This window comes from Sander lucioperca, chromosome 9 (assembly GCF_008315115.2).
Source record: "Sander lucioperca isolate FBNREF2018 chromosome 9, SLUC_FBN_1.2, whole genome shotgun sequence".
Classification (NCBI taxonomy): Eukaryota; Metazoa; Chordata; class Actinopteri; order Perciformes; family Percidae; genus Sander; species Sander lucioperca.
The window spans coordinates 7,256,672-7,279,138 of NC_050181.1; the positions used below are offsets into that span (position 1 = coordinate 7,256,672).

The window sequence follows — 22,467 nt, forward strand, 5'->3', positions numbered from 1 at the left end:
GCAGAGGCATTCAGGTGACAGCTGGCAGGGTTTTGTCCTGCATAGAGAAATCACCAGCGCCAAAACGTCTGATTTTCAGCAGCCAGCCTTCCTCTTCTCCACAGCTGATGAGGCTGGCACTGATAAGACCACTAAACTGCATCGTTTTGAATGGAACTGAACGCTCCGCTGTGACGCTGCTGACGGGATCTCCGTTTGCAGAGTTCAGGCTGTACCGGACTCTCCTGGTGATCATGCTGCTCTGGGGGACCGGCTGCGCAGTGACAGGCGCAGCCGTAGGTCCGTCTGCTGCCTGTCCATGCGGTCATCCCACGGCATCAGTATTAAATTGACAATGTCATGACTGGTTAAACACGTCTTGTAGTCGCGTTAAATAGTTGTCTAATGGGGCGACCTCTAGCCCTCCCCATGTTGGCCGAGTCCTGCAGTGGCGCAGGTTTCGAATCTGACCTGCTGCCCTTTGCTGCAGGTCATCCCCCATCTCTCTCCCCCTTTCATGTCTATCCACTTTCAAATAAAGGGAAAAGCCCCAAAAAATAATAATAATAAAAAAAAAATAGTTGTTGGTTTTAACACCTGATGCAAAGTGTAGGCCTACGGGAGTACACATGAAAACCCTGAACAAGCGGCGTCGTTCTGCGCTCTTTCTGCTATGCCCCATTCACGTAATGTCACTTTTTCATCATGAAGGTTAAACTCTGCAATTTATCCGCGGTTCACATATAAGCATGAACTGTGATTGTCCGTCACACTATAGGTTCAACATTACTGATCATTTTTTTGATCAATATAATGTAGAAAACATTACACTTCATAACGTTTTGTATCCATAACATGATTGTATTATTGTACAAATTAGCAGTAAAAGCAGTAGCCTATGTAAGACAATCCTACATTTTCAACTTGGATGCAAAACGTGCTCCTTGGGGGAAAAAAGTGACCAAAAAGCCCTGTTCATAGGCCTACTGATTAAACAATTGGACTTTGGGGTCAAGTGTAGTCTATCTGTGCCCATGTCCCAAATGTGGAACCCCCCTACTGGAATACTACGGTTCTATAATTTTAGGCTATAAATTAACTTTTCGCTGCATGAGAAAATGGAGGTATGGCATGAGATGAAAAGTGGCAATTGCATTTATTTTTGAAAATGTACAGATTTTTGTTTCAAATCGCACACTGAGTGACAAACAGACATACAAACAGACATTTTAACGTCATCTGACTCACATTATTTGACGACGAAGTCCATTCTCCTTTCTGTCACAGAAATGAAGTATCCATGCCATATATTGTCCAACTGTTGCCGTTCATTTCGGTTGTTGCCAAAAATCCCCATCTTATTTCTCCATCCCTGCTAGCTAACGTTAGCCAAAAACACGTAGAAACAATATGTTAACTTAAGTTTAGCTAGTTAGCTAGCTGATACATCATTAGCCATAGACATGTCTATGCTCATTAAGTTCGCTAACTTAACACTGGAAAACAAGCTAGCCAACGCAAACAACTGTCCCGGTTGTTTTTAGTTGTTAACTTTATAATGTTTGATTTTTAAGGTATGAGTATTCTTTTTCTAGAGAACCTGACAGTTCATATTTTGCGCAGTGGTGTGACCGCATTTTATTGTTTGATTCTAGCTAGCTAACGTTAGCTAGCTAATGTAAAATAACATAAAGAATGTCAACCTTACCTATTCAGTAGACTTCGTTACCATCTTTCAACACATAACACGACTGGATTACATTTACCAGCCGTTACGTGCTGGGGGCGCTGTTTCATGGGCTAGCCACCCCATAGATATAATTACTTTCGGATTCGGACCTGTGCTCGGCCGGTCCATAGACAGTAAAGGGTCGGTCGTATAATACCGGTAGCATAGACTGTACTAAACAGTCTATGACCGGTACCCTACATCCATGGCAGCAACCGCTTACGTAGGTCCTTGTTAACTTCCTCTCAGTAAGTCGCTTTGGATAAAAGAGCCGTCAGCTAAATAAAAATGTAATATAATGCAACAGTGGTGGAAAGTAACTAAGTACCGGTAAATTTACTCAAGTGTTGTAAAGTACAAATTTGAGATGGGCTACTTGGAGCCTGCCCTACATTTTGTGCTACTTTATACTTCAACTCCACTAACGTTACATTTCAGAGACAAATAGTGTAGCCTACTTTTTTTTTTTTACTCCATTACATTTATTTTTATATAACTTAAAACTAGTTTCTACGTACTTTGCAAATTCAGATAAATAATACAAAATATAATCAACAAATACATGTTGATGTAATATATATATATATATATATATATATATATATGTATTATATTATATAGATTAAAATAATTGATCCTCAGGGGGACATTCACAAGCTAACCAATGTATAAAATAATTAAATTTAGGCACACTTTTATCAGCTGCAACATAAGACAACACAAGTATCATGCAACTTTCACGTCAAGGCCAAATCTGGAGAGTAATAAGTGATGGAGGTGCTGACATCTTTACATTAAATGTCAATTAACACATTGCTTGTTTTACATTTTAATAATTTTCAAATTTTCAAAATTAACATCTGAATGCTGTACAAAACAAAAATAACCAAAACAAATCATTTTGAAAAGAACAGAGTCAACTCTATCTCATCAACTCAAAGCAATCATATACAGTAGGTCAAGTTCTACCAAACAGTGCAACAGGCTCTCTGGTTCTCCTTACATTTACCTAACAAGGCAATTATGAAGTATGTACAAATGCATAGAGATTGTATTCAAGCAATATATTTTATCACAAGAAGATGCATAGAGTATCCAGCATATAGCACAGGTCAATGTCACCAAAAGATATTTCATGCTTCCAGACAGAGCAAATGCAAGTCAATAAATATGCTTGAACACCATTTAGAAAAGTAGGAAGCAACGTATGACTTCCCTTTAATCACATAGAAAAATAGTTTGACTTTCCTTACCAATGTTTAAAATAAATTGTTGGCTTTTGAAGATACACCGACTGTAACACATGGGGGCAGAGTCAGATGTGACACTGAAACACACAATTCTGTTGTACTACAGTTTTTTTTTTACCATCTGATCAGACAAAACATCCTTTTGTGTAACTTTGCAGAAAGAAAAATCATGAGATGCATTCCTTTTACGAAAGCCGAGAACAGCTGTTTATCAATTATTTTATTGTATCCCATTATCTCACGATCACAAGTTTTTTTATTGTATTATGTTGGGATAACTGAGATGTTGTCCATGATAACCTGATTTGAGCTATGACTAATGATCATTTTCATTATCCGTTAATCTGCTTATTACTTTCTTGATTAATCAATGAACTATTTAGCATATAAAATGTCAAAAGAAGTGAAAAAATGCCCATCATAATTTCTCAGAGGCCAAAGTAACATCTTCAAATAGCTTGTTTTGTGCGACCAAAAGTCCAAAACCCAAAGATCTTATTTTTTAAATAAAATGTTCTAAAACAGACAGGCTGGAACCAGATATTTGGCATTTCTGCTTGGAACTATTAAAAACTAGCTACTAACAAATGAATCAAGGATAACTATTTTGCTATCTTGAGAAAACAAATTGTTTTCTGGAGATATCTCGATAAAAGAATCTTTTGTTTTTCTCATACTACAGTTGTATAATACAACATTCCTGCAATAACTACTACCTTCACAAAGGTTATGTTCGGTTTTATTGAAACTGTTTTAGAGAGGTGTGATCATTCTGGAGGATGTAATTTGTGATGCTGTTGAACTGAATTGTGGTCACCCCATTTATATCAATGAGGGTAGGCAACATAAGAGAATCGCCTGTCAGTATAATGCAATACAATTCAACGGCTTTACAAACTACATCCTCCAAAATGATCATAAGGTTGAATCAACACCACTCTTAAACAGTTTCAATAAAAACTAAATATTATAACTATATATATATATATATATATATATATTTTTTTTTTTTTTTTAAAGATTATTATTTTGGGGCTTTTCCCTTTATTGTGTAGAGACAGTGGACAGACATGAAAGGGGGAGAGAGATGGGGGATGACACGCAGCAAATGGCAGCAGGTCGGATTCAAACCCGCGGCACTGCAGGACTCAGCCAACATGGGGCGAATGCTCTTACTGGGTGAGCTAGAGGCCGCCAACATTATAACCTTTATGAAGGTAGAATTTATTGCAGGACTGTTGTATTATACTGCATTCTAGGTGTTCCTAATAAACCAGCAACTCAGTGTAATTGTAAGGTTATCACAATAAAACAAACCAGAGATAACAATAAAAGTAATGTAATTGATAAATGATTATGTTTTAGGAACCTTGCTGTGTTGTTTGTTCAATAACATCTATGTATGTATGTATGTTGTATGTCTGTATGTTTGTAATGATAATAGCAGCAGCATGGGGGTTGGCCCAAGCTAAATTTTCCACATTGTGGAACAATAACGTTTATCTCATCTTATCTAACTCTGTGTAATGTTAAGGTTATCAATAAAATAAACCAGAGATAACAAGAAAAGTAATTTAATTGATAAAATGAAATTATTGCAACCTCGACTGTTCTTGGCTTCTGTACATCCTGTGTGACCAATGCAAAATCAAAAACACATGCTGCATGAGCACAACGTTGCAATAATCTTGTCTAATGTAATAAGGAAAATAAGAACTAACACGAAAAAAACAGAGAAACAAAGGATAGTGTGTGTGAGTGGCAGAGCATACAAAAAAAGTCAAACAATATGAGGAGTAACATTTCTACAAAGATGACACACTCTGTCCTGTCCATTAGTGCATTATAACTTGAGCAGCATGAAACCATGCACCAACCACAGAAGAAACAACAGTCACTAGTGTATATAGGAATCCCTGTGCAATTGTCGTGCATCTCTGTTTCTATCTCTACCTCGATCTCTCTCTCTGTCCCTATCTCTGTCTCTTTCCCTGTCCTTGTGTCTTTCTCTGTCCCTGTCCCTGTCTCTGTCTCTGTCTCTGTCTCTGTCTCTGTCCCTGTCTCTGCCGTGGTAGTTGTGATGATTGTGTGCAGGGTAGTGACCTGTTTGGTGTGTCCGTGGTGGAATATGCTGGTGATGTCTGTGCTGACGGTTGCGTTCATTGTGCTCCTGCTCATAGTCTTCCTTAACGTGTGACTGGATGTTCCCACGGTGATGCTGTTGTTGTTGTTGGTGGTGGTGATGGTGGTGGTTGCTGTTATGATGGTGGTGGTTATGGCCTCGGTGGTTATAGCGCTTCTCCTCCTCGTCCTCCTCCACCACATCCTCCACCTCCTCCTCCCTCTCCTCAGGCAGGCGCCTGCGGGGAAGCCTCTGGCTATAATCTCTGCTCGACCGTACTTCCATGCCACCGGATGTCTGGTTGTGTTGGCTGTGGCTGTGATGCTCCATCCGTCGGTGATGATGGTGGTGGGTGTGCTGGGGTCTCTTTGATTCAGTCCTCAGTAGCTGCTCTTCCTCCTCTTTTTGGCCCTCCTCAGCCCTCTGCTCCTGTGCTGGGGCTAAAGGTTGCTCCTGGTCTAAATGGTTCTCTCGGGAACCCTTCCTCTTGGGGGCAGCTGACTTCTTGTTTTTCTGCCCATCCTGGGAAAAGAAAATGCAACGTAATGTCACATACATCCACATGAAGGACACTCATATGTAGACAGCTTGCTCTAACACACACACACACAAATACTGGGCCCAATCCTATACACTGTATGTCTTCACCTACACACTTGTATTTGCACGTCCATATGTACAAACACAGCTGCTGTTAGAGAGGCAGCTGGCTCTCAAGTGCCTAAACTGGCAATTACCAGAGGCAATTTGAATATTTTTGGATGATAATGCTCAGTTTTATCATGGGACCTTGGGCCATCATTGCACGGTATTGCTATAGCTGACACAGATTTCATGTGGCATGGTTGAGGGCAGCATATTTATTTACCTTTACAAAGTCATTCTACTGGTTTTCAGCAAGTTGCTTTATTTCTTAATTTAAAAAATAAAAGAAATATATATAAGCTATCATATTAAAGCAATACATTGCCTGCACCTGCCTAACCCTAAACAGAAAACCCATGTTAATCTTTGTTAATCTAATTTTTTTTTAGACAATACACAGAATTATTTCACTCACCAGAGTAGACCTATTTCATTTCTTCAACTTTCCAGTGGAGTAGGATGAGGAGAAATGAAATGAAAATGTTAGATGAATACATGGAAACAAATACAGATGCAGCACACTGTGGAATTCCTCTGTCTAGAAAAATAACATTCCTGCTGAGCTCATAATTTACTGTGCAAACAGTTTTTCCACATTCAGCAGACTGCATGTGCAGGTGGGATGAGTGGGATGAGATGAGATGTATGAAATCTTTGCAAATGATTTTTATTGTTAACGTAGTTGTTTCCCATATACAGTATGTGTCTGTGTTACATGTACCGGTATTGCTGAAGGACTGGTGGGCAGTGTATTCTCGGCCAGCTGGGCCACCATTGTGTTGGGAGGCTCCATCTCTGGTGGATGAGTGGCTCTCCAGTAAGACTCCAGATAATCAGCAATGTGCTCACAGGCATCAGTTAGCTGGTTCTCATCTAAGATGACGTCAAACATTTCCTACAGGAAAATGAGAATAAGGACAAGAATAAGTAAAAGACCAACAGTAGGAAACAAACAAAGGACTACCCTTTAACCGAGACAATAGTTGAAAGTATAATCTATGACTCCATTGAAAATGTGGCAGAAGAAGTGCCTGTAATGAGATCTTGCGACCAGATTCAGGGAAAGGGAAGTAAGAAAATAAGGTCATCTCAAAAATGTGAATAGCGACATGAGCATTCAGCGAAGACTTTGAATTTGGCAACAGAAAAATATGCTGAATTTAACTATGTAGTCTACAACACTAATTTTGATATCTATAGTATGCATAAAAGCAAGGCCTTAGCCAGGATTTAAAAAATGCAGAGGTCCTGCATGGGCACCAAAAACAAAGTCTCTAAAAAATTCTATTGAATTGTTCATATTTATTTATTCTGTTAGCGGTTTAATCATTTGTGTTTTATTAAATGAAATACTTTAAAAATAAAAAAAAACTTGATTCTGTCTGAAAAAACAACAACCATTGTTTTAAAATTGTAGAATATAAATTCCAAGTTCCAAATTCCAAGAAAAAAATACTGGGCACATAGTCTGGATCAACAGAAGTACATTTCCAGGATAATTTCCTGACATCCGTTCGGCTCACACGCCGGATGTCCCTCCACTTCTGCTCTCTGTGTGTTGCCGTTCTCAAAATCCATTCGCTTCGGGAAACAACAAACTTCGAGCTAGCAAGCTACACGCTGAAAATGGCAAGTTTTAAGAAAATTTGGATTGTGCAATGACGTAGTCCTGCTTGGTTCTTTCGGGGAATGACTGTAAAGATTTACAAAGAATATGTTTACGGCATTTACAATCTAACTGGGACGTTTCAAGACTGATTTGTGGGGTTGCTGTTGATGAAGCACACATGGCGATACACTGGCAAGAGCAAATTATGTTTAACCATTTATCCAGCTAATTTAAATGTATTGTGTGAACAGTTGACTTCATTTAATATTGTGTTGCATTTTCTTTTGCGGTGTGTAAATGTTCCTCCAAAACAAGTTCCATCCCCAGACTATTTTTCAGAGTGACCGTCTGGAGCTTAGCGCCGCCCAAGATGATTGTGACTGGTTTAAAGAAATGCAAATAACCCAGAGCATTTTTTTCTCCTATCCCAGAATGTATGTGTGGTAGAGCCAGACCTTACTCTGCAGCGCCGTGGAGATAGTTCTGGCAATGCGAGACTACTGAAAACATGACCTCACTATTGTAAATGGTAGCCATGTCCCTGCATTAAAGTCAAGAGGGCCAATAATGTATTTCCAGTTTGCATCAAACTCAGTACTGATTTCTTTCAATTCCTGGTCAGATGTTACCTGTTTAACAACTTCAACAACAGAGACACAGCCAAATGTTTAATTCTGTGCAGCAAATGAAATAACTAACATTAGCCTACAACATGATAACAATCCATTTATTCATTCATCTATTCAAGATAAAATGTAGTATTTCTGAACAGTAACTACCACTGCAGCAATTTCACACACTGGCAACTAGATGGCACTCACCGTCGGGCATTGGGCGAGCTTGTCTGCGGCCACCATCTGAACATTAAGATGCTTGGTCTGTGACTTCCCTCTAGTCTTGATCAGTCTCGTCAACACCTACAGTGAAGAGATGAGGAGAAAAAAGAACAGAGGAAAAAAGGTTAAGGTGGCTGTCTGCATTTTACAGGATCATGTTTGCTTAGTATACACATGCAGTACAAAATATTGAGAGAACTTAGGAACAATCAGGCCAAAGAAGGTGCAGGTCTCTAGTAAAGCTTACCTTTGGTGAGGAGATCTTGACATAGACAAGGATGGGTGCCAGGGAGGTCTTGGACACCTGGAGCGGGTGGTTGATTGTGTCTGCATCTAGAATCACCAGCTGCATGCTGCGGGCGAGCTCAAAGATACGCTCCACCTCCCCTTGGATCTGGGCTGAAAAAGCAAAGAAGAAAAGCATGACTCTGACAACTAAGATCTAGGAAATCCATCAATTGTGCATATTTCATTTCCTTGTTAAAATATAACTTATTAACTTACAGTAGATATGTTCCTGTCACTGACCCATAGCTTTGGATTTTTATTGCACAACTTTACGAAAATTTATTTGAAAAACCTACATTATGCCATTGTGTGTAATTTTAAATTATTTCACATGTATTTGCATTGCAAGAGCTGGTAAGTGAAGATTTTTTTCATTCTTTATTGTATTTAATCAAGATGAAGAAATGACGATACAATCTGAAATCTTTTATTTTGAAGGTTAGACCTACCAAACCAGAGGTAAGGTAAGAATTAAATTATCAAGTTATATTTTGAGATTTAAGGTTTATTGTTGGAAAAAAAAAATGATCAATTTACTGCAGTAGCTGTTGTGGAACGAATCACAAGAACTCACATGACAGCTTACAAAACCCTTCAACAGATTAAAAACTGTAAAGGTGACCTATGACAAAACACTTGTGAGACTATGGTTATAAAATAAAGGATGTATGGGAGGAGTAATTCAAAGATTGTCCACTAGAGGGAGAACAGGAACGCATGGCACAATTTCAGCCCTTTAAGAAGGGTTGAATTACATCTTACACATCTCAGTTAGCTTACTAAAACAAATAGACAGCAGAGAAAACATTGGTGTATGTTTACAGTAACAGTGTCAGAACAGTGGCTGTTGGTGCTGATGAGGTAATGAAAGGAAGGTGGACATTCAAACAGACATGGACTACCAGTGCTTTCAGTCATACATACCGGCAGCATCTGGGATGAGAGAGCAATGAGGAAGAGAAGAGTAGAGAAAACCAAGTAAATCTTATCCCCCTTCTGTCTGATACCCATTCTTTATTTTCTTAACCAAAGTGGGGACTTAACCTATCCTACTGCACAATGTCACTGGGGCAAAGACAATGAATGCCCAGTAAATATCAAGTACAATTATTACCATACAAGCTTTACTGACACAATCCAACAACCTTCTTATGTCTCAGATGTCAACCTGTTTTCCAACTTACACTTAAATGAATATTTAACTAATATTTCTAACTTATTTCCTTTCTTGCCAGAATAAGATTAAAAGGTCGATGCCACACTCATATGTGTACGCTGATTATGAAGCTGCAGCTAGCAGCTAATTATCTTAGCATAAAGAATGGAAATGGGGGGGAAAGAGCTAGCTCATCTAGCCCTCAGCAAGAAAGCAAATAAGTGTATCTACCAAAATGTAGAACTATTCCTATTATTATCTTCATTGTGGTGCATCCAGTGATCTCTGGCATTATTATTCCATTGAGTAAAGGATCATCATATGCAGTATACAGTATATACAAAACATCTTGTGAACCCAAACTGCAGTGTTTTAATGAAATAAAGAAAAAGGGAAAGTATGACACATTCATTTTAGACTTAGGTGAGATAGTATTGGTTGCTTGTTTTAACCTAATTAGGGTTGCAAATGGGTGAGGTTTGCCACCAGGGACAACACGAGTGCCAGAAAGCTGAGACAATTACAAAAAGTTATTTTAGAAGTCAATTTAGTGTACTTTTCTGTTACTGATACTCTGTGAATTGTACTGATGAGTTAAACCCCAACCGTCCTGCTTCCAAAACAGATAAAAGTGGTGCCAAAGAAAATTTGTCACGACTATTGGCTCCATGTTGCGATGATAAAGCTGTGTACCTAAATTGGAGCGGGTGTTCGACCGGTCCATTAAGGCCTTTTTGCCAGGGTTGTTGAGGATGGACCGTTTAGCCAGAGAGATGTCTGCTGTTACCCGTGTAATAGTAATTCTGGAGAGGACACAGAGAAGCAGGGATTGTTACACAGTTGTGATTTGCATTATGTTTTATTTCCTCATGAAAAGGTGTGGCACTAAAGAATTAAATCAGAACTTACCTGCCTTCAAATCGATGTTTTAAATAGTCAAATAGTGCTTTTTGCATCATATCTGTAACCTGGAATCACAAAAGAAACATGGATTTTAAATAAAATTCCCCTCTATTCAAGTTCAATACAAAACATCAATATGTATTTTAAATACTAGATTAGGTGTCTCAGTTTTACAGCATCTTAGGCCCTTCACAAGTCAAAGGCAACTTATTAAGAGATAACATTAACGAGTGTGTGAGGCAGACTTACCTCTAAACCCTTTAATGATGGTCCCATTAGAACCACAGGACGCATTGTAGGCACTACATCATACATAGCCACCTGCTCCCCCTATAGCCACAAAGAAGTTACGCAAGTTTAATTCAATGTATAAGTTACTGCTGATACAACATGCAGGGCAAACATAAGATAAGATAAAACTTTATTCATCCCGAGGGAAATTGCTATTCATAAGTTGCAGAACAAACAAAAGAGTGCAAATATACAAAAGACTAAGATAACATAAAAGCAGATGGAAAAACAAAGTGAACATGGATGGAATGTGAGTGTTTGTTCTCACCCTAATGTTCTATAAAGCTCTTTATAATAAAAGAAAAGGTCTACTAAAAGTTTCCAGATACTGATGTAAAATAATGGGTTAAAACAGATGCAGAAAGCAGAACAACAAACATTGGGTCACTTACCGGTTTCTTTTTCACCTGCTGATTGGCTGTTTATACAGAAGGATAAAAAAGGTATCTAATGTTAACTCACCAATCACCAAAAATAAAACAACAAAATCATCTTTCTTTTTTTTTTTAATTGACCACACACACACACACACTGACCTTGTGATGGAGGAGTATATTTCTTTGAGTTCAAATCTTGAGCTACTTGAGACGCTGCTTTGCTGGAATGAGAGAAAAGTCCTGAATTAGGTCAGATTTTTTCACTAAAGATAGAGACAAACAGCCATTTTCTTTAGAGTCAAAATCTTAATGTTTCACTCATGGTGAAAAAAGAGCACCATGTACTGTATCTAGGAAATAAAAGAATGTGTGCTTAAAGACTGTATATCTACGTTTATAAGACACAGCTATATAAAGCTTAGAGGGTAAATCTTTTGAAGTGATGACTCAGCACACAGAGTTGCCACTGAAGCCAAATTTCCAAGATCCTCTACGTGAGTTTCTTTCAGCCTAACTAGGTAAAGTCCAAATCTTTCAGTCTGTAGTGGATCGTCCTGCCTGCCAGGCTGATTAGAGTAAAAGCAACCTGCTGACTGAACAAAAGGTAAACATTCCTGATTCTCAAACTAGTTTTTTTGTTTCTGTGAAAGTGGATTTTATAGCATGTTGAAATAAATCGAAACCAATGGCTGTCTGATAGCTATGGAAAATGTTTAAAATCTTTAAAAAATGCCAGCCCCAAAAAGCCGCAGTATCACTGTGTGACGGCTGGTTTGTAGTATTTGATTAATTACAAATTTGCTCAGGAGTATGTTCCACTGAAATGATAAGGGTCTATGGATAGAGGGTGTTGTATGCTGTACAGATTGTGAAGCCCCTTGACATAAATTGGTTATTTTTGGCCATATAGATAAATCTGACTTGACTTGACCTCAACTCACCCCTAAGTGCGTACATTGTATTTGTTTGGTTCATTTTTGCTCACTAATGCATAGAGAGTGCGAGAAAGGAGGGTCAGTCGGGGCCCTCAGCAAATTTTTGCCACAGTGCAGCGGTTTGCAGTTTGATCCAGCCATGCTTGCTTTCCTTCTATCTAAAAAACAATTCCTGGTGTGACCTTTTCCCAATGAAAGCACTGTTTTACTCAAAATATAGTTGACAAATCTGTGGATGTTTTTGACATATAATCCTCTGTATGTGACTTTGTAGTGATATTTGTGTTTGTATGTGTGCTGGACCAATAAAGATTATTATTAGGCTGTAGGATTACGAATGAATCTTGTATTGAAACTTGTGGAAAGTGGAAATGCTGTACATACTTGGCTAAGGCCTTGGCAGCTTTCCTCGCCTGGACTTCTCTTTTGATGAGAATGGTTTCCAGATTGACTGGACTAGGGATGAAGCCCACCACACCATCCTCCTTCACCGGCCGTCCGATCCACCACTCATTGTTAAATTTCTGGTAATTAGAAGGAAAAAAAAAGGTGTGAATTTAAGGCCTGGCTCATATTTATTTTTTACTCTGATGATTCTTATAAGTCTATTCAACACCTGCATTATTGCATTTTATGTCATTGTTACCTCACACCTGTATGTGACAGTGTGATCAGTGTGTTTGTTTCAAACCTCTTTGACATGGAGGAAGTCTCTGGCCTCAAAGGTGACGGCCTGGCCTGGTACGGGAACGTTGTCATCGTCTGCTGGTGTATAAGAGAAGTTGCAACGTACTGCGAATGCCACAGGCTTGTACTGGGGACACAGGACAGGTGTTCTTAACAGAATGTAATTACTAATGGATGTCACAGTTATCTTTAATTCCGCGATTTTACCCAGATACACATTTTACACAAAAAATCATTCATATTTTACTCAATTTAATATTTTATATATATATATATAACACATTATAATAAATCTACGCATTGAAAACAAACTTTCTCACAACCAGGAACAACTAATGTTGTATTGGAGGAGCGGAACTAATGTGAAATGAAGCCATCTGCGCACAGAAACATTAAATACTGTAATCTGCCTAAAAGTGCTTTTGAAGCATCGGTGGATTTGTTAATGAGAGAATAAATGTTTTTTGTATAGTTCAGTTTGTATTAAGCTGTACATATTCTTTTTAAACATCATGATACCAGCATAATTATGTTCCACTGTACCTGCCTGTATGCATGCTGTGTGTGTGTGGCATGTCTTGATTTGGGTCGTTTTCCCTACTGCCCAAACAGCTCTGCATTTAAATATTAACAACTTGTAAATTGTAGCATTTGACCTTACAGTACTTATGTAAAGGAGATTAATAAATAATGCAAAACAGTTAGTTAGTTAGTTAGTTAGTTAAACAAGTAGGATGTATTTGGAAAAGATAGCTAAATATGTTGCAGATATACAGAACCCAGCTGGTATCATGGAGCAAAAAACTAACACATTTTTCCACAGAAATTAATTAATTGTGCTCTGGAATTAATTTGTGCTCAAAATTACAAATTAATTTGGACACACAAAGTAACAAAATATATCAGAAATAATATGATTACCACACGTCAGGATATTAAAGATAACACAACATTGAAAATTCAAGTATTGCTACATATACATATCTAAACTTACAAAATCAATTCAAAACTAATGAAATGAAATCCCAGCAGCATATTTAATTTGCATTGTCTATGCCCTGACAAGTTAATCAACCTGCTGCTAAAACTCAATATCAAGTTACTGAAACAGTAAAAACAGTATGAACCGAAGTTACAGGTAAATGTGGCTACTCTATAGTCAGTTAAGTAGTGTGTAGAGTAGAGTGTTAGCAGCAGGAAGAGCATGCTGTGTTTTGGTACAAATACGTGATTCATTCCACCACATTAATATCATTAGGTTATCACATTCATTACATTTGGTTGTCCCTTCGAGTTGTGTAACTAAATTGAACATTGTGTCAGCAACACTGGTCAGCTTTGGCTCAAGTGCACGTATACATCTGTGCAGCCTAATGCAGTGCAAAATGAACATGGTGACGGTTGTCAGAGCATAGCTAATCTAATCTAAATGAGCCAGAGATATGTGGATATACAGGAATTAGTGTGTTTGCCTGTTGAACAATATAGTGTCCCTTAAACATATGTTAAAATTATGTTTTTAAATGTCTTCTATCAATAAACTGATTTAACTCGAGAATACCATTCCTCTTGCATCTTTCACTTTAGCTGCTTCAGTTTCAGAGTCCTGGTATTGTGTATGCTGGCTCACTGACACACGTCATGGCTTACTGGGACACTTAAACATAACAGAGCCATCCTTAATGATATTACCTGTTCCTTTCCCACTATGACAAATGCAAAATGCCTGCTGTAAAAAAAGACCCATGCATCTTCTCTTTGTTTCACAGAAGCTACAGTATGCTTCCTTCTGATTGAATGCCTGTTGGTGGTGTAATCCTATCAGAGTCAAATGTCAGTGGCCACAGAGATCAAGCTGCTAATTACTCCACTTTGGGAAACATGAGGCTGTGGGAGAGGTTGTGGGGACAGCAGGAGACAGGTCGAGTGTGTTTGCTGCCTTAATTACAAAGCGCCAGTGGGGGCACATTAAATCTGTGGGGGAGGATTTAATTCAATATTCAATGGGACGTGTATCAGCAGGTGCTGAGAGATAAGAGTTTGATATAATATATACACCTTGTGTAATTGGCCTATGTAGGCCACTCTAAACAGTGATTGCCAGTGCAGGGAAAATTCTGGCAACAAGTTTTATTTAAGAGGTTGAAATGGTTCAACTTGACTTGGTTTCAGATTGCTTTTAAATTTTGGCACAACTGGGATTTCCTTTTCTAAAATGCACTCCACAGATAGTTTCTCAGATACAGTTTGTGTTCTTGTACTGCACATGACATACCAGTATTACATATAGTGGCTTTGAGAGCACAACGTATTGCTATTAAAAACACAAGCAAACAGACTGACCATTTCTCAAATCGACGCCTCGACATTATCATCCATTTTAAACAGTAAATTGCCAGTTTGAGTTTCTCTCTCTAGCTCTCTTTTTTCATTCTTGGCAGAACTTTTCATGTGAACTACAGGGAGAGACTGTCTGAAAATGTGCTCCATTATCCAGCAAATCTATTCCTTAATTGGCTTGTTTCTTAATTTATGCGCAGTGTTTTTCTATCAATCAATACTTTAAGAAGTCTACTTATATAACCTTGAATTGTATGTGGATAAATGTGAGATAAAGTAAAAACATTTGTGCTCGAACACATAGTAGTAAAATGAGATTAAGTGCTTTCCCTTACCTCACATGCACACTGGATTACAGATTATTGTCCTCGTATATCATTATAGCTGTTAATGCAAAAACATTTTGAATGTTGTTGCATTAGACTCTGGTTTCTTTCAGTGGAAATATATTATATTGCTATAAAAGCAGTCGGCTGAAGACAGGGTCAGAATTAATTTGAACAGAATCAGTAATAATTAATATCCTTCATTATTATCCTTTTCCAGACATCGAACACATAAAGGGATGGCAAGGATGAAGACTTCAGTGACTCATTTCAGTAGCAGAATATTGCTCCGCTAATCCGATGTCCTGATGTCTGTGTTTACTGTCTGTGATGTAATCATGTCCTTGAGAGCAGCTGCTCTGAAAAAATGTGTCTGTGAGGGCCGCGGTGGGTCGGGTCGTGATGGTACCAAGAACAGTGAAAAAGTACCTTGGCCTTCTCCAACTGCACCTGGGCGTTTCTTTCCTCGACGACGTCCGAGTCATGACGTTCTCCCTGCAGGAGAGGGAGAGTAATGATGATTAGTTGAATCAATTTTCTGCATTGATTTGATCATTGTGCATTGCCCTGTAATATAGACTTTTTGAAGATGTGGAAAATTCCTTTTTGTTTATAAAGTAAGAAAAGAACGAGGGACAGAAAGATAGAGTACACAAAGAAATTGTAAGTATTACGTTTAAATCACTTAAACACATCAGTCTTACAGATAAAATGTGTCATGTGTGATTGATTCAAGTTGTGGTTGGAAACACTTATTGTATTGATAATGTATTTATTTGGCCTCATTGGGATTAAAGAGAGGCAGTGATAACAATGAGTTACGGACTAATTATATACAGATAACACAAAATATGTTTAAACTAAACTTTTATTTCTATAAATCAGTCTTTGAAGCATATCAAGTTTAAACAAATTCTTTTATTGAAATAGAATTTATGACTTTACACTCGCTTTTAGGACATCAATTGTGTTGTTCATTGATAGAGCATCATGCTGCTGCAGGCACTGGTGTTCTCTCTCTGTTATGGCCTTTTTTTGAGTATTTTGTATCACGTCTAATATCCTCCGTTCTAAATGGATCAGGTCTCTATTTCACAAAAAAAAAAAAATGTATGCACATATGGTAACATTTCGGACCTGGGAAGACCTCGAAACTCATGCCCATTAAACTGTAGGATGCAAACACTGATTGAACGCTTCACTGTTAAGCTTTTGACCTAACAACATTTCCAAGACATGCCTTTTCATTTACTGTTCCCTTCTCCCCAGAACCCTCTTGTCTTTAATTGTCAGGAAGTGTTGCAGCAGATCCCTCCTGGGATGCTCAGGTTTATGTGCCATGTGTCCCAGCGATTAGATTGTCCCCCCCAAGGACATGGTAATTATGGCCTCTGTGTCATAGCCAGGAGGTGGCACAACCCTCTGCGTCAATCTGGCACTTAAAAAAACCCACTTGCATCCCAAAGTCACAAATCAGCTGCCTGGTTGACACTATTCAATTCAATTCAATTCAATTTTATTTATAGTATCAAATCATAACAAGAGTTATCTCGAGACACTTTACAGATAGAGTAGGTCTAGACCATACTCTATAATTTATAAAGCCCCAACAATTCAAGTAGTTACAGACTCTGCTCAGTCTGGTGCATTTTAGTCTATATCCTTGACGCTACACTTCCGGGATTGCTCCGGTGCAGCAGAAAATTCCGTCGTATGCATGTATTTTCCGTTTCCTTCCACCTTCTTTGTGTTGGAATTTTAAATTCTGTGGATTAATGAGGACTATTGTTGACTGCTCTTCAGATCTCCGCAGGGTAAATTGAGACAGCTAGCTAGACGATCTGTCCAATCTGAGCTTTCTCTCGCACAACTATTTTGCAGCGGCTCTGTGCTGAGCTTAGCACTGCCCATGACGATTCTGATTGGTTTAAAGAAATGCCAATAAACCAGAACATGTTTTTCCTCCATCCCCGAATGCTATGTGGAGTAGCCAGACCCTCCTTCAGCATGCTTTGGAGGAGGGTCTGGCAAAGCGAGACTAGGTGCATTTTAACAACACAGTGATCCTGAGTCCTTGGTCACCAGTGTGTCAAAGTCCATTATAGAGGTATTCTGTGTATATTAATAACATGAAAGGCCACATTTATTTAAACTTTACAATTACATGTTCACACTATTATGTGTAACCTACTTTCATAATTAACCTCCCTCATGCTAAATACAGTAGTACATTACATTCTTTTGGCAGATGATTTTTATTGTTATTATTTATACACATTGGTAAAATTTTGGGGTTCAGTGTTTTGGACACTTTGACATGTGGACAGGAAGTGCAGGGGATTAAACCACCAACACTGCAATTTGTGAATTTTTTAATGCTACAATTGTGTTGACTGTATATCAGAGAGGCGTTGATTCAGGATGTCACCGTGCAGTGTATGACCTTGGGCTAATATGTTCTCATGCATATTTGCTGCAGTGCTGAAAACGATCTCCTTAATTTTGTATCATTTAGGTTCACAATGCAGAACAAATGTACAGTTAGAGTTTTTAGCAAAAGAAAGACATCAGAGTACAACAGCTAACGTTAGTGAAGCATGAGAGAGTAGACGGTACTCTCCTGCAGCTGAGCCTCTTCAACTCTGTCTCCTAAAATGATGTTTTATATTATCAATTTGCATTAGCAAATACTCTACATTTTGTAGGTGGGTACGCAAACAGAAATGTACAGAAATGTAAAATGACAATTTCTTGTTTTTTATGTAGTGTAACTTTTGCAACTTGCCGGAGTCTTAACATCATCAGGATGTGGTTGCCTGGTTTGGTACCTGCGTGCCTTAACAGAGACCCTAACTAAAACCGGTGCTCACAGACGCTATCTGGCAAGCGGTGCTGTTTCTGGAGATGCACAGAAGTCCAGTGTGAATGGATAAACTGAAGTTGTTCCAGTTCCATTTAACTACTTCTAAAACCACAAATTGTTCTGTTTTTGTACAGATTAAACAAACAAGACGCAACATGTTATTTATTGAGCTTCAGAGGTGCTGGTATGTGTATCTGTTACCTTGAAAAGACACAACCTTGCCTTCAGTCTTTATGCTGGTCTAATCAGTTGCTCAATGGTGTTTTAAACCCCCAACGTCGACTTCAAGGCAGCGCTGAGACCGTCGACTTCAAGGCACCTAACTCTAACCCTAACCATAACCATTGCCTAATCCTAGTGCCTTCCAGGCAGCGCTTCCAGGCATCGCTGCCTGGAAGTTGGGGGCTTAAAACACCAAACACCAAATCAGTTTATTTCCAAAATGTTCCAAAACTTCATTTAACCAAGTGCTTTAGTAGCCTGAACATAACAACATGTGGGACCCTGGATATGAACCATCCAACATTCTCCCTATGACCTCTGTAGTCAGGATGTTACACTTCCTGGACTGAAGCAAAAGTCATCCAAGGAGCAATTATGTGTCCTACAAAACTTCTCTGGCAAAGCAAATTATTAGAATATGAAAGCATTTAGTAGGAGACAAGGTTACCCTATTGTATGTTAATTAAAGAGAGCAATAAGAATACACAGGGTGAGTATGAATGTCAGTTCTGACTGTGTTCACTGCTCAAACCTTATGCTCAACCAGCAGAGAACAACTTCCCTTTGGCTCTTCTTTACCCCGACACCCACTCCTACTCTCTACGATATTCCAAGTGAGTGCACACTGCGCTGCCTGACACTTTGACGATGACAGATTATACAGCATGTCATTACTATAGGCCAATAGTTATGATGGACCTATCTTCAAGTCCAAAAGACTCAGCTTTAATAGCGTGTATTATGAAATTACTGTAAGTGGGACGACAGAGGGAGAGAGCTGGAGTAAGCGTGGGAGAGAGGGAAGTGAGAGAGAAAAAGAGACAGTACCAGTAAAGAGTGGAGTGAGGATACATGAGAAAACTTAAATGATTAGGAATTATCATCCATCTTCAACCACTTATCCAGGGTCGGGTTGCAGGGGCAGCAGCTCCAGCAGGGGACAACAAACTTCCCTTTCCCGAGCCATATTAACCAGCTATGACTGGGGGATCCTGAGGTGTTCCCAGGCCAGGGTGGAGATATAATCTCTGTATCTCGCCAGCTATTCCTGGGTCTTCCCTGAGGCCACCTTCAGGAATTATCATCTAGGGACAGCTGTGTCGTATTGGGGGTGGAAATGGGACTGAGAAACCAGGGCCCTCATGTGAGGAGGGCTCAATAAGATGCTAGAATGAATAGCTGTGGATGTGGACAGGGGCCCATAGAGAATGCCTTTCTAAAGGGCCCAGAAAGTTGTGCTACGCACCTGTCTAGGGAACATGAATGCCTGTACAAATGTCATGGCAATCCATCATATAAAGGGACAGACATTGCCATCCCTCAAGCCATGCAGCTAGTGTGGCAAAAGAAATGACATAAGTGTTGACAGTGTCAAAATTAATCTGAATTGCCGAGATAAAGAAGACTTCAGATCTGTCCAAAATAGCTCACAATATCAAGCATAACTCAAGTAAGGACAAAAGGGGGTATTCTGATGAAAAAACTGCAGAAAAACAGAGAAACACAGTCACCAATATCATATTCAAAATGTATTAGATTTTCAATTAAAAATACTTATGGCTTAAATTCAGGATCCAGCAAGAACATGTCAAGACAGAGAATTCAACATGATGAGGAGGGGATAAGAGAGGAGGAGGAAAGGAAATCTCCCTGGGGCAGAATTATGCCCAGGCATGGTTTTTTGTTTACCCATGGCGGGTGTAGACATCTGTTCGCACAGCACGCCTCTCCTGCAAGCCAATGTCACCCAGCCAACAGTACAAAACGCCCCCGCTGAATTATTAAACAATGTTGAGCTCTACTGCAGGTGACTTAGAAATGTCTGCAACAATAAGGGAATTATATGAATTATCCACTGGCTTTTTTTTGTCCTGCATTAGTGTTAATTTGAATATCTACCCAAAAAAGGTCACATATTATATATCCACATCATCCAAATAGGATTCATCTCTTACATGTGAGCCATCGTGATGGCTCAGCGGTCTAAGGCACCACAGGTTTAGTATGTAAAAAAATTAGGGCTGTCCAACGATTACATTTTCTTAATCGCGATTAATCGTTGAATTTCTATAGTTAATCGTGATTAATCGCATGTTTTATCACATGATTAAAATTCTATTATTTTGCATTTCAAAACTGTTTTATATTAACAATGGAAAGCAATTCTTACCAGTGTATCTTGATTGGGAATCAAATGAATGCAAAGAAAATGACTTTATGAACTTGATTTTAAGATTTGTATTTGTTTATTATATATTTAACCTAGTCACACATTTGAATCTAGAGTCAATATTAGGGTTGGGTATTGTTTGGTTTGGATACCGGTGCTAAAACAGTACTTTTAAAACGGTACCGGTGCCTTAACGGTGCCTGAACCGATACTTTTTAAGAAAGTTAAAAAAAAGAAGGGTACTGGACGCCCAGATAGCTCAGTTGGTAGAGCAGGCGCCCATGTGTAGAGGTTTACTCCTCGATGCAGCGGCCGCGGGTTCGACTCCGACCTGTGGCCCTTTGCTGCATGTCATTCCCCCTCTCTCTCCCCTTTCAAGTCTTCATCTGTCCTGTCAAAAATAAAGGCCGAAAATGCCCCAAAAAATTATCTTAAAAAAAAAAAGAAGGGTACTAAACAGTCGGCGACATTAAAGAATGCCTTGTTTATTGCTAAGGCCATATCGTCAAAATGAAATGTTTAATAATAATGTAATCACTATAACAATAACTTATTTCACTAGTAAATAGCTGTTGAATGACAAAAACAACCACCAGATGGGAAAAGGGCATTTAACAACAACTTTGAATGCACCACGAGGCTGTAAATTACCAGTTTCATTGAACCGTTTCATTCGACAACAGCAGCTGCAGATTGTTACATCCCGGTGTTGGAATCCTCTACAGTGAAATACAGACAAACTTTACACCGTTTAGCGTTAGCTGTCAGCATTGTAACCAGCTACTAGCTAGCGGTAGGCTAACGTTAGCTGCTGTCGAGTATAGTGTTAACTAGTGTCATGTGCAGCAATGTTTCTGTTGCCTGTAACGTCTGTTTCAGAGCATCAGAGAGAAGTGCAAGCATATCAGTGGCACCAGAATGAAGGCACCGAAATCCGCGTTGTTATTCCTGCGGCAGCAGGATGTGTTACGAGGAAGTATGGCAAAATAGTAGCCTGTTGGGCACGACGCAAAGCCGATCGAAGTGAAAATAAATTAATAAATGACGGCATGCGATAAATACGATTAAAAAAAATTAACGCATTATGCTCGGCCCTTAATCGCATCGCGATTAACGCGTTAATGCTGACAGCCCTAAAAAAATGCTACTCTAGATTGTATTTTACAAGTTTTAAAAGTGAAAGTAATTCTAATACTTAATAGATATATATATAATAAAATAAATAATATTTTGTATCAATGTTTTAATGGCTGTCTCATCATTCTATCTTTGGCTGGAGCCATGTATATTTTTTAAAAGAGCTGAATCGTTTAATCGATTAGTCAATCAATCAAAAAATAATCTGGGATTTTTTGCCATAAATTACTAAACAGTTCAGTTAAAGGAAACTTCCTCTTTATTGACCAATAATTAATTGAGCTGAATAAATGAGCTATAATAATACTATACTGTGCAGTATTTCTTATTTATTTATTCTTTTCTTATTTCATGCCATTCTTTAAAAAAAAAAAAAAAAATCCAATATGGCTCCTCTAATTTTCTAATTTGGTATTTTATTCAAATTCTCTAGCCCACTTCTTCATTCATTCATTTCTCCATCTCTTCACCAATCCCCCTTGCTTCCTCTCCCCACTGTCCCTCCCAGTTGGAGAGCTATCCCAGCCCATTAACGTGATTACGTGGCTTAGAGGGTGAGCAAAGGAAGGTAGAGGACAAGGATGATGGGAGGGTGGGTGGAC

The 22,467-nt window shown here is 38.7% G+C and overlaps 1 protein-coding gene across 4 annotated transcripts in view; it reads right to left on the minus strand.

The window, feature by feature from the left end:
- Positions 1 to 4,516: 4,516 nt before the first annotated feature.
- Positions 4,517 to 22,467, minus strand: part of cacnb2b (calcium channel, voltage-dependent, beta 2b) — a 38,592-nt gene continuing 20,641 nt past the window's right edge. Inside the window, exons 2-15 of one of the 4 annotated variants that reach the window (XM_036005444.1) lie at positions 15,903 to 15,968; positions 12,812 to 12,934; positions 12,505 to 12,644; positions 11,345 to 11,406; positions 11,201 to 11,226; positions 10,767 to 10,847; positions 10,524 to 10,582; positions 10,308 to 10,417; positions 9,383 to 9,391; positions 8,418 to 8,569; positions 8,156 to 8,251; positions 6,447 to 6,620; positions 6,141 to 6,167; positions 5,351 to 5,602 (exon numbers count right to left, since the gene is read on the minus strand). In XM_036005444.1, coding sequence (XP_035861337.1) covers positions 6,156 to 6,167; positions 6,447 to 6,620; positions 8,156 to 8,251; positions 8,418 to 8,569; positions 9,383 to 9,391; positions 10,308 to 10,417; positions 10,524 to 10,582; positions 10,767 to 10,847; positions 11,201 to 11,226; positions 11,345 to 11,406; positions 12,505 to 12,644; positions 12,812 to 12,934; positions 15,903 to 15,968 — 1,110 coding nt within the window. In that variant the 3' untranslated portion in view covers positions 5,351 to 5,602; positions 6,141 to 6,155. Of the gene's footprint in view, positions 5,603 to 6,140; positions 6,168 to 6,446; positions 6,621 to 8,155; positions 8,252 to 8,417; positions 8,570 to 9,382; positions 9,392 to 10,307; positions 10,418 to 10,523; positions 10,583 to 10,766; positions 10,848 to 11,200; positions 11,227 to 11,344; positions 11,407 to 12,504; positions 12,645 to 12,811; positions 12,935 to 15,902; positions 15,969 to 22,467 lie in introns of all 4 variants that reach the window. The other 3 variants (XM_031293970.2, XM_031293972.2, XM_031293971.2) reach the window with 3 other exon arrangements.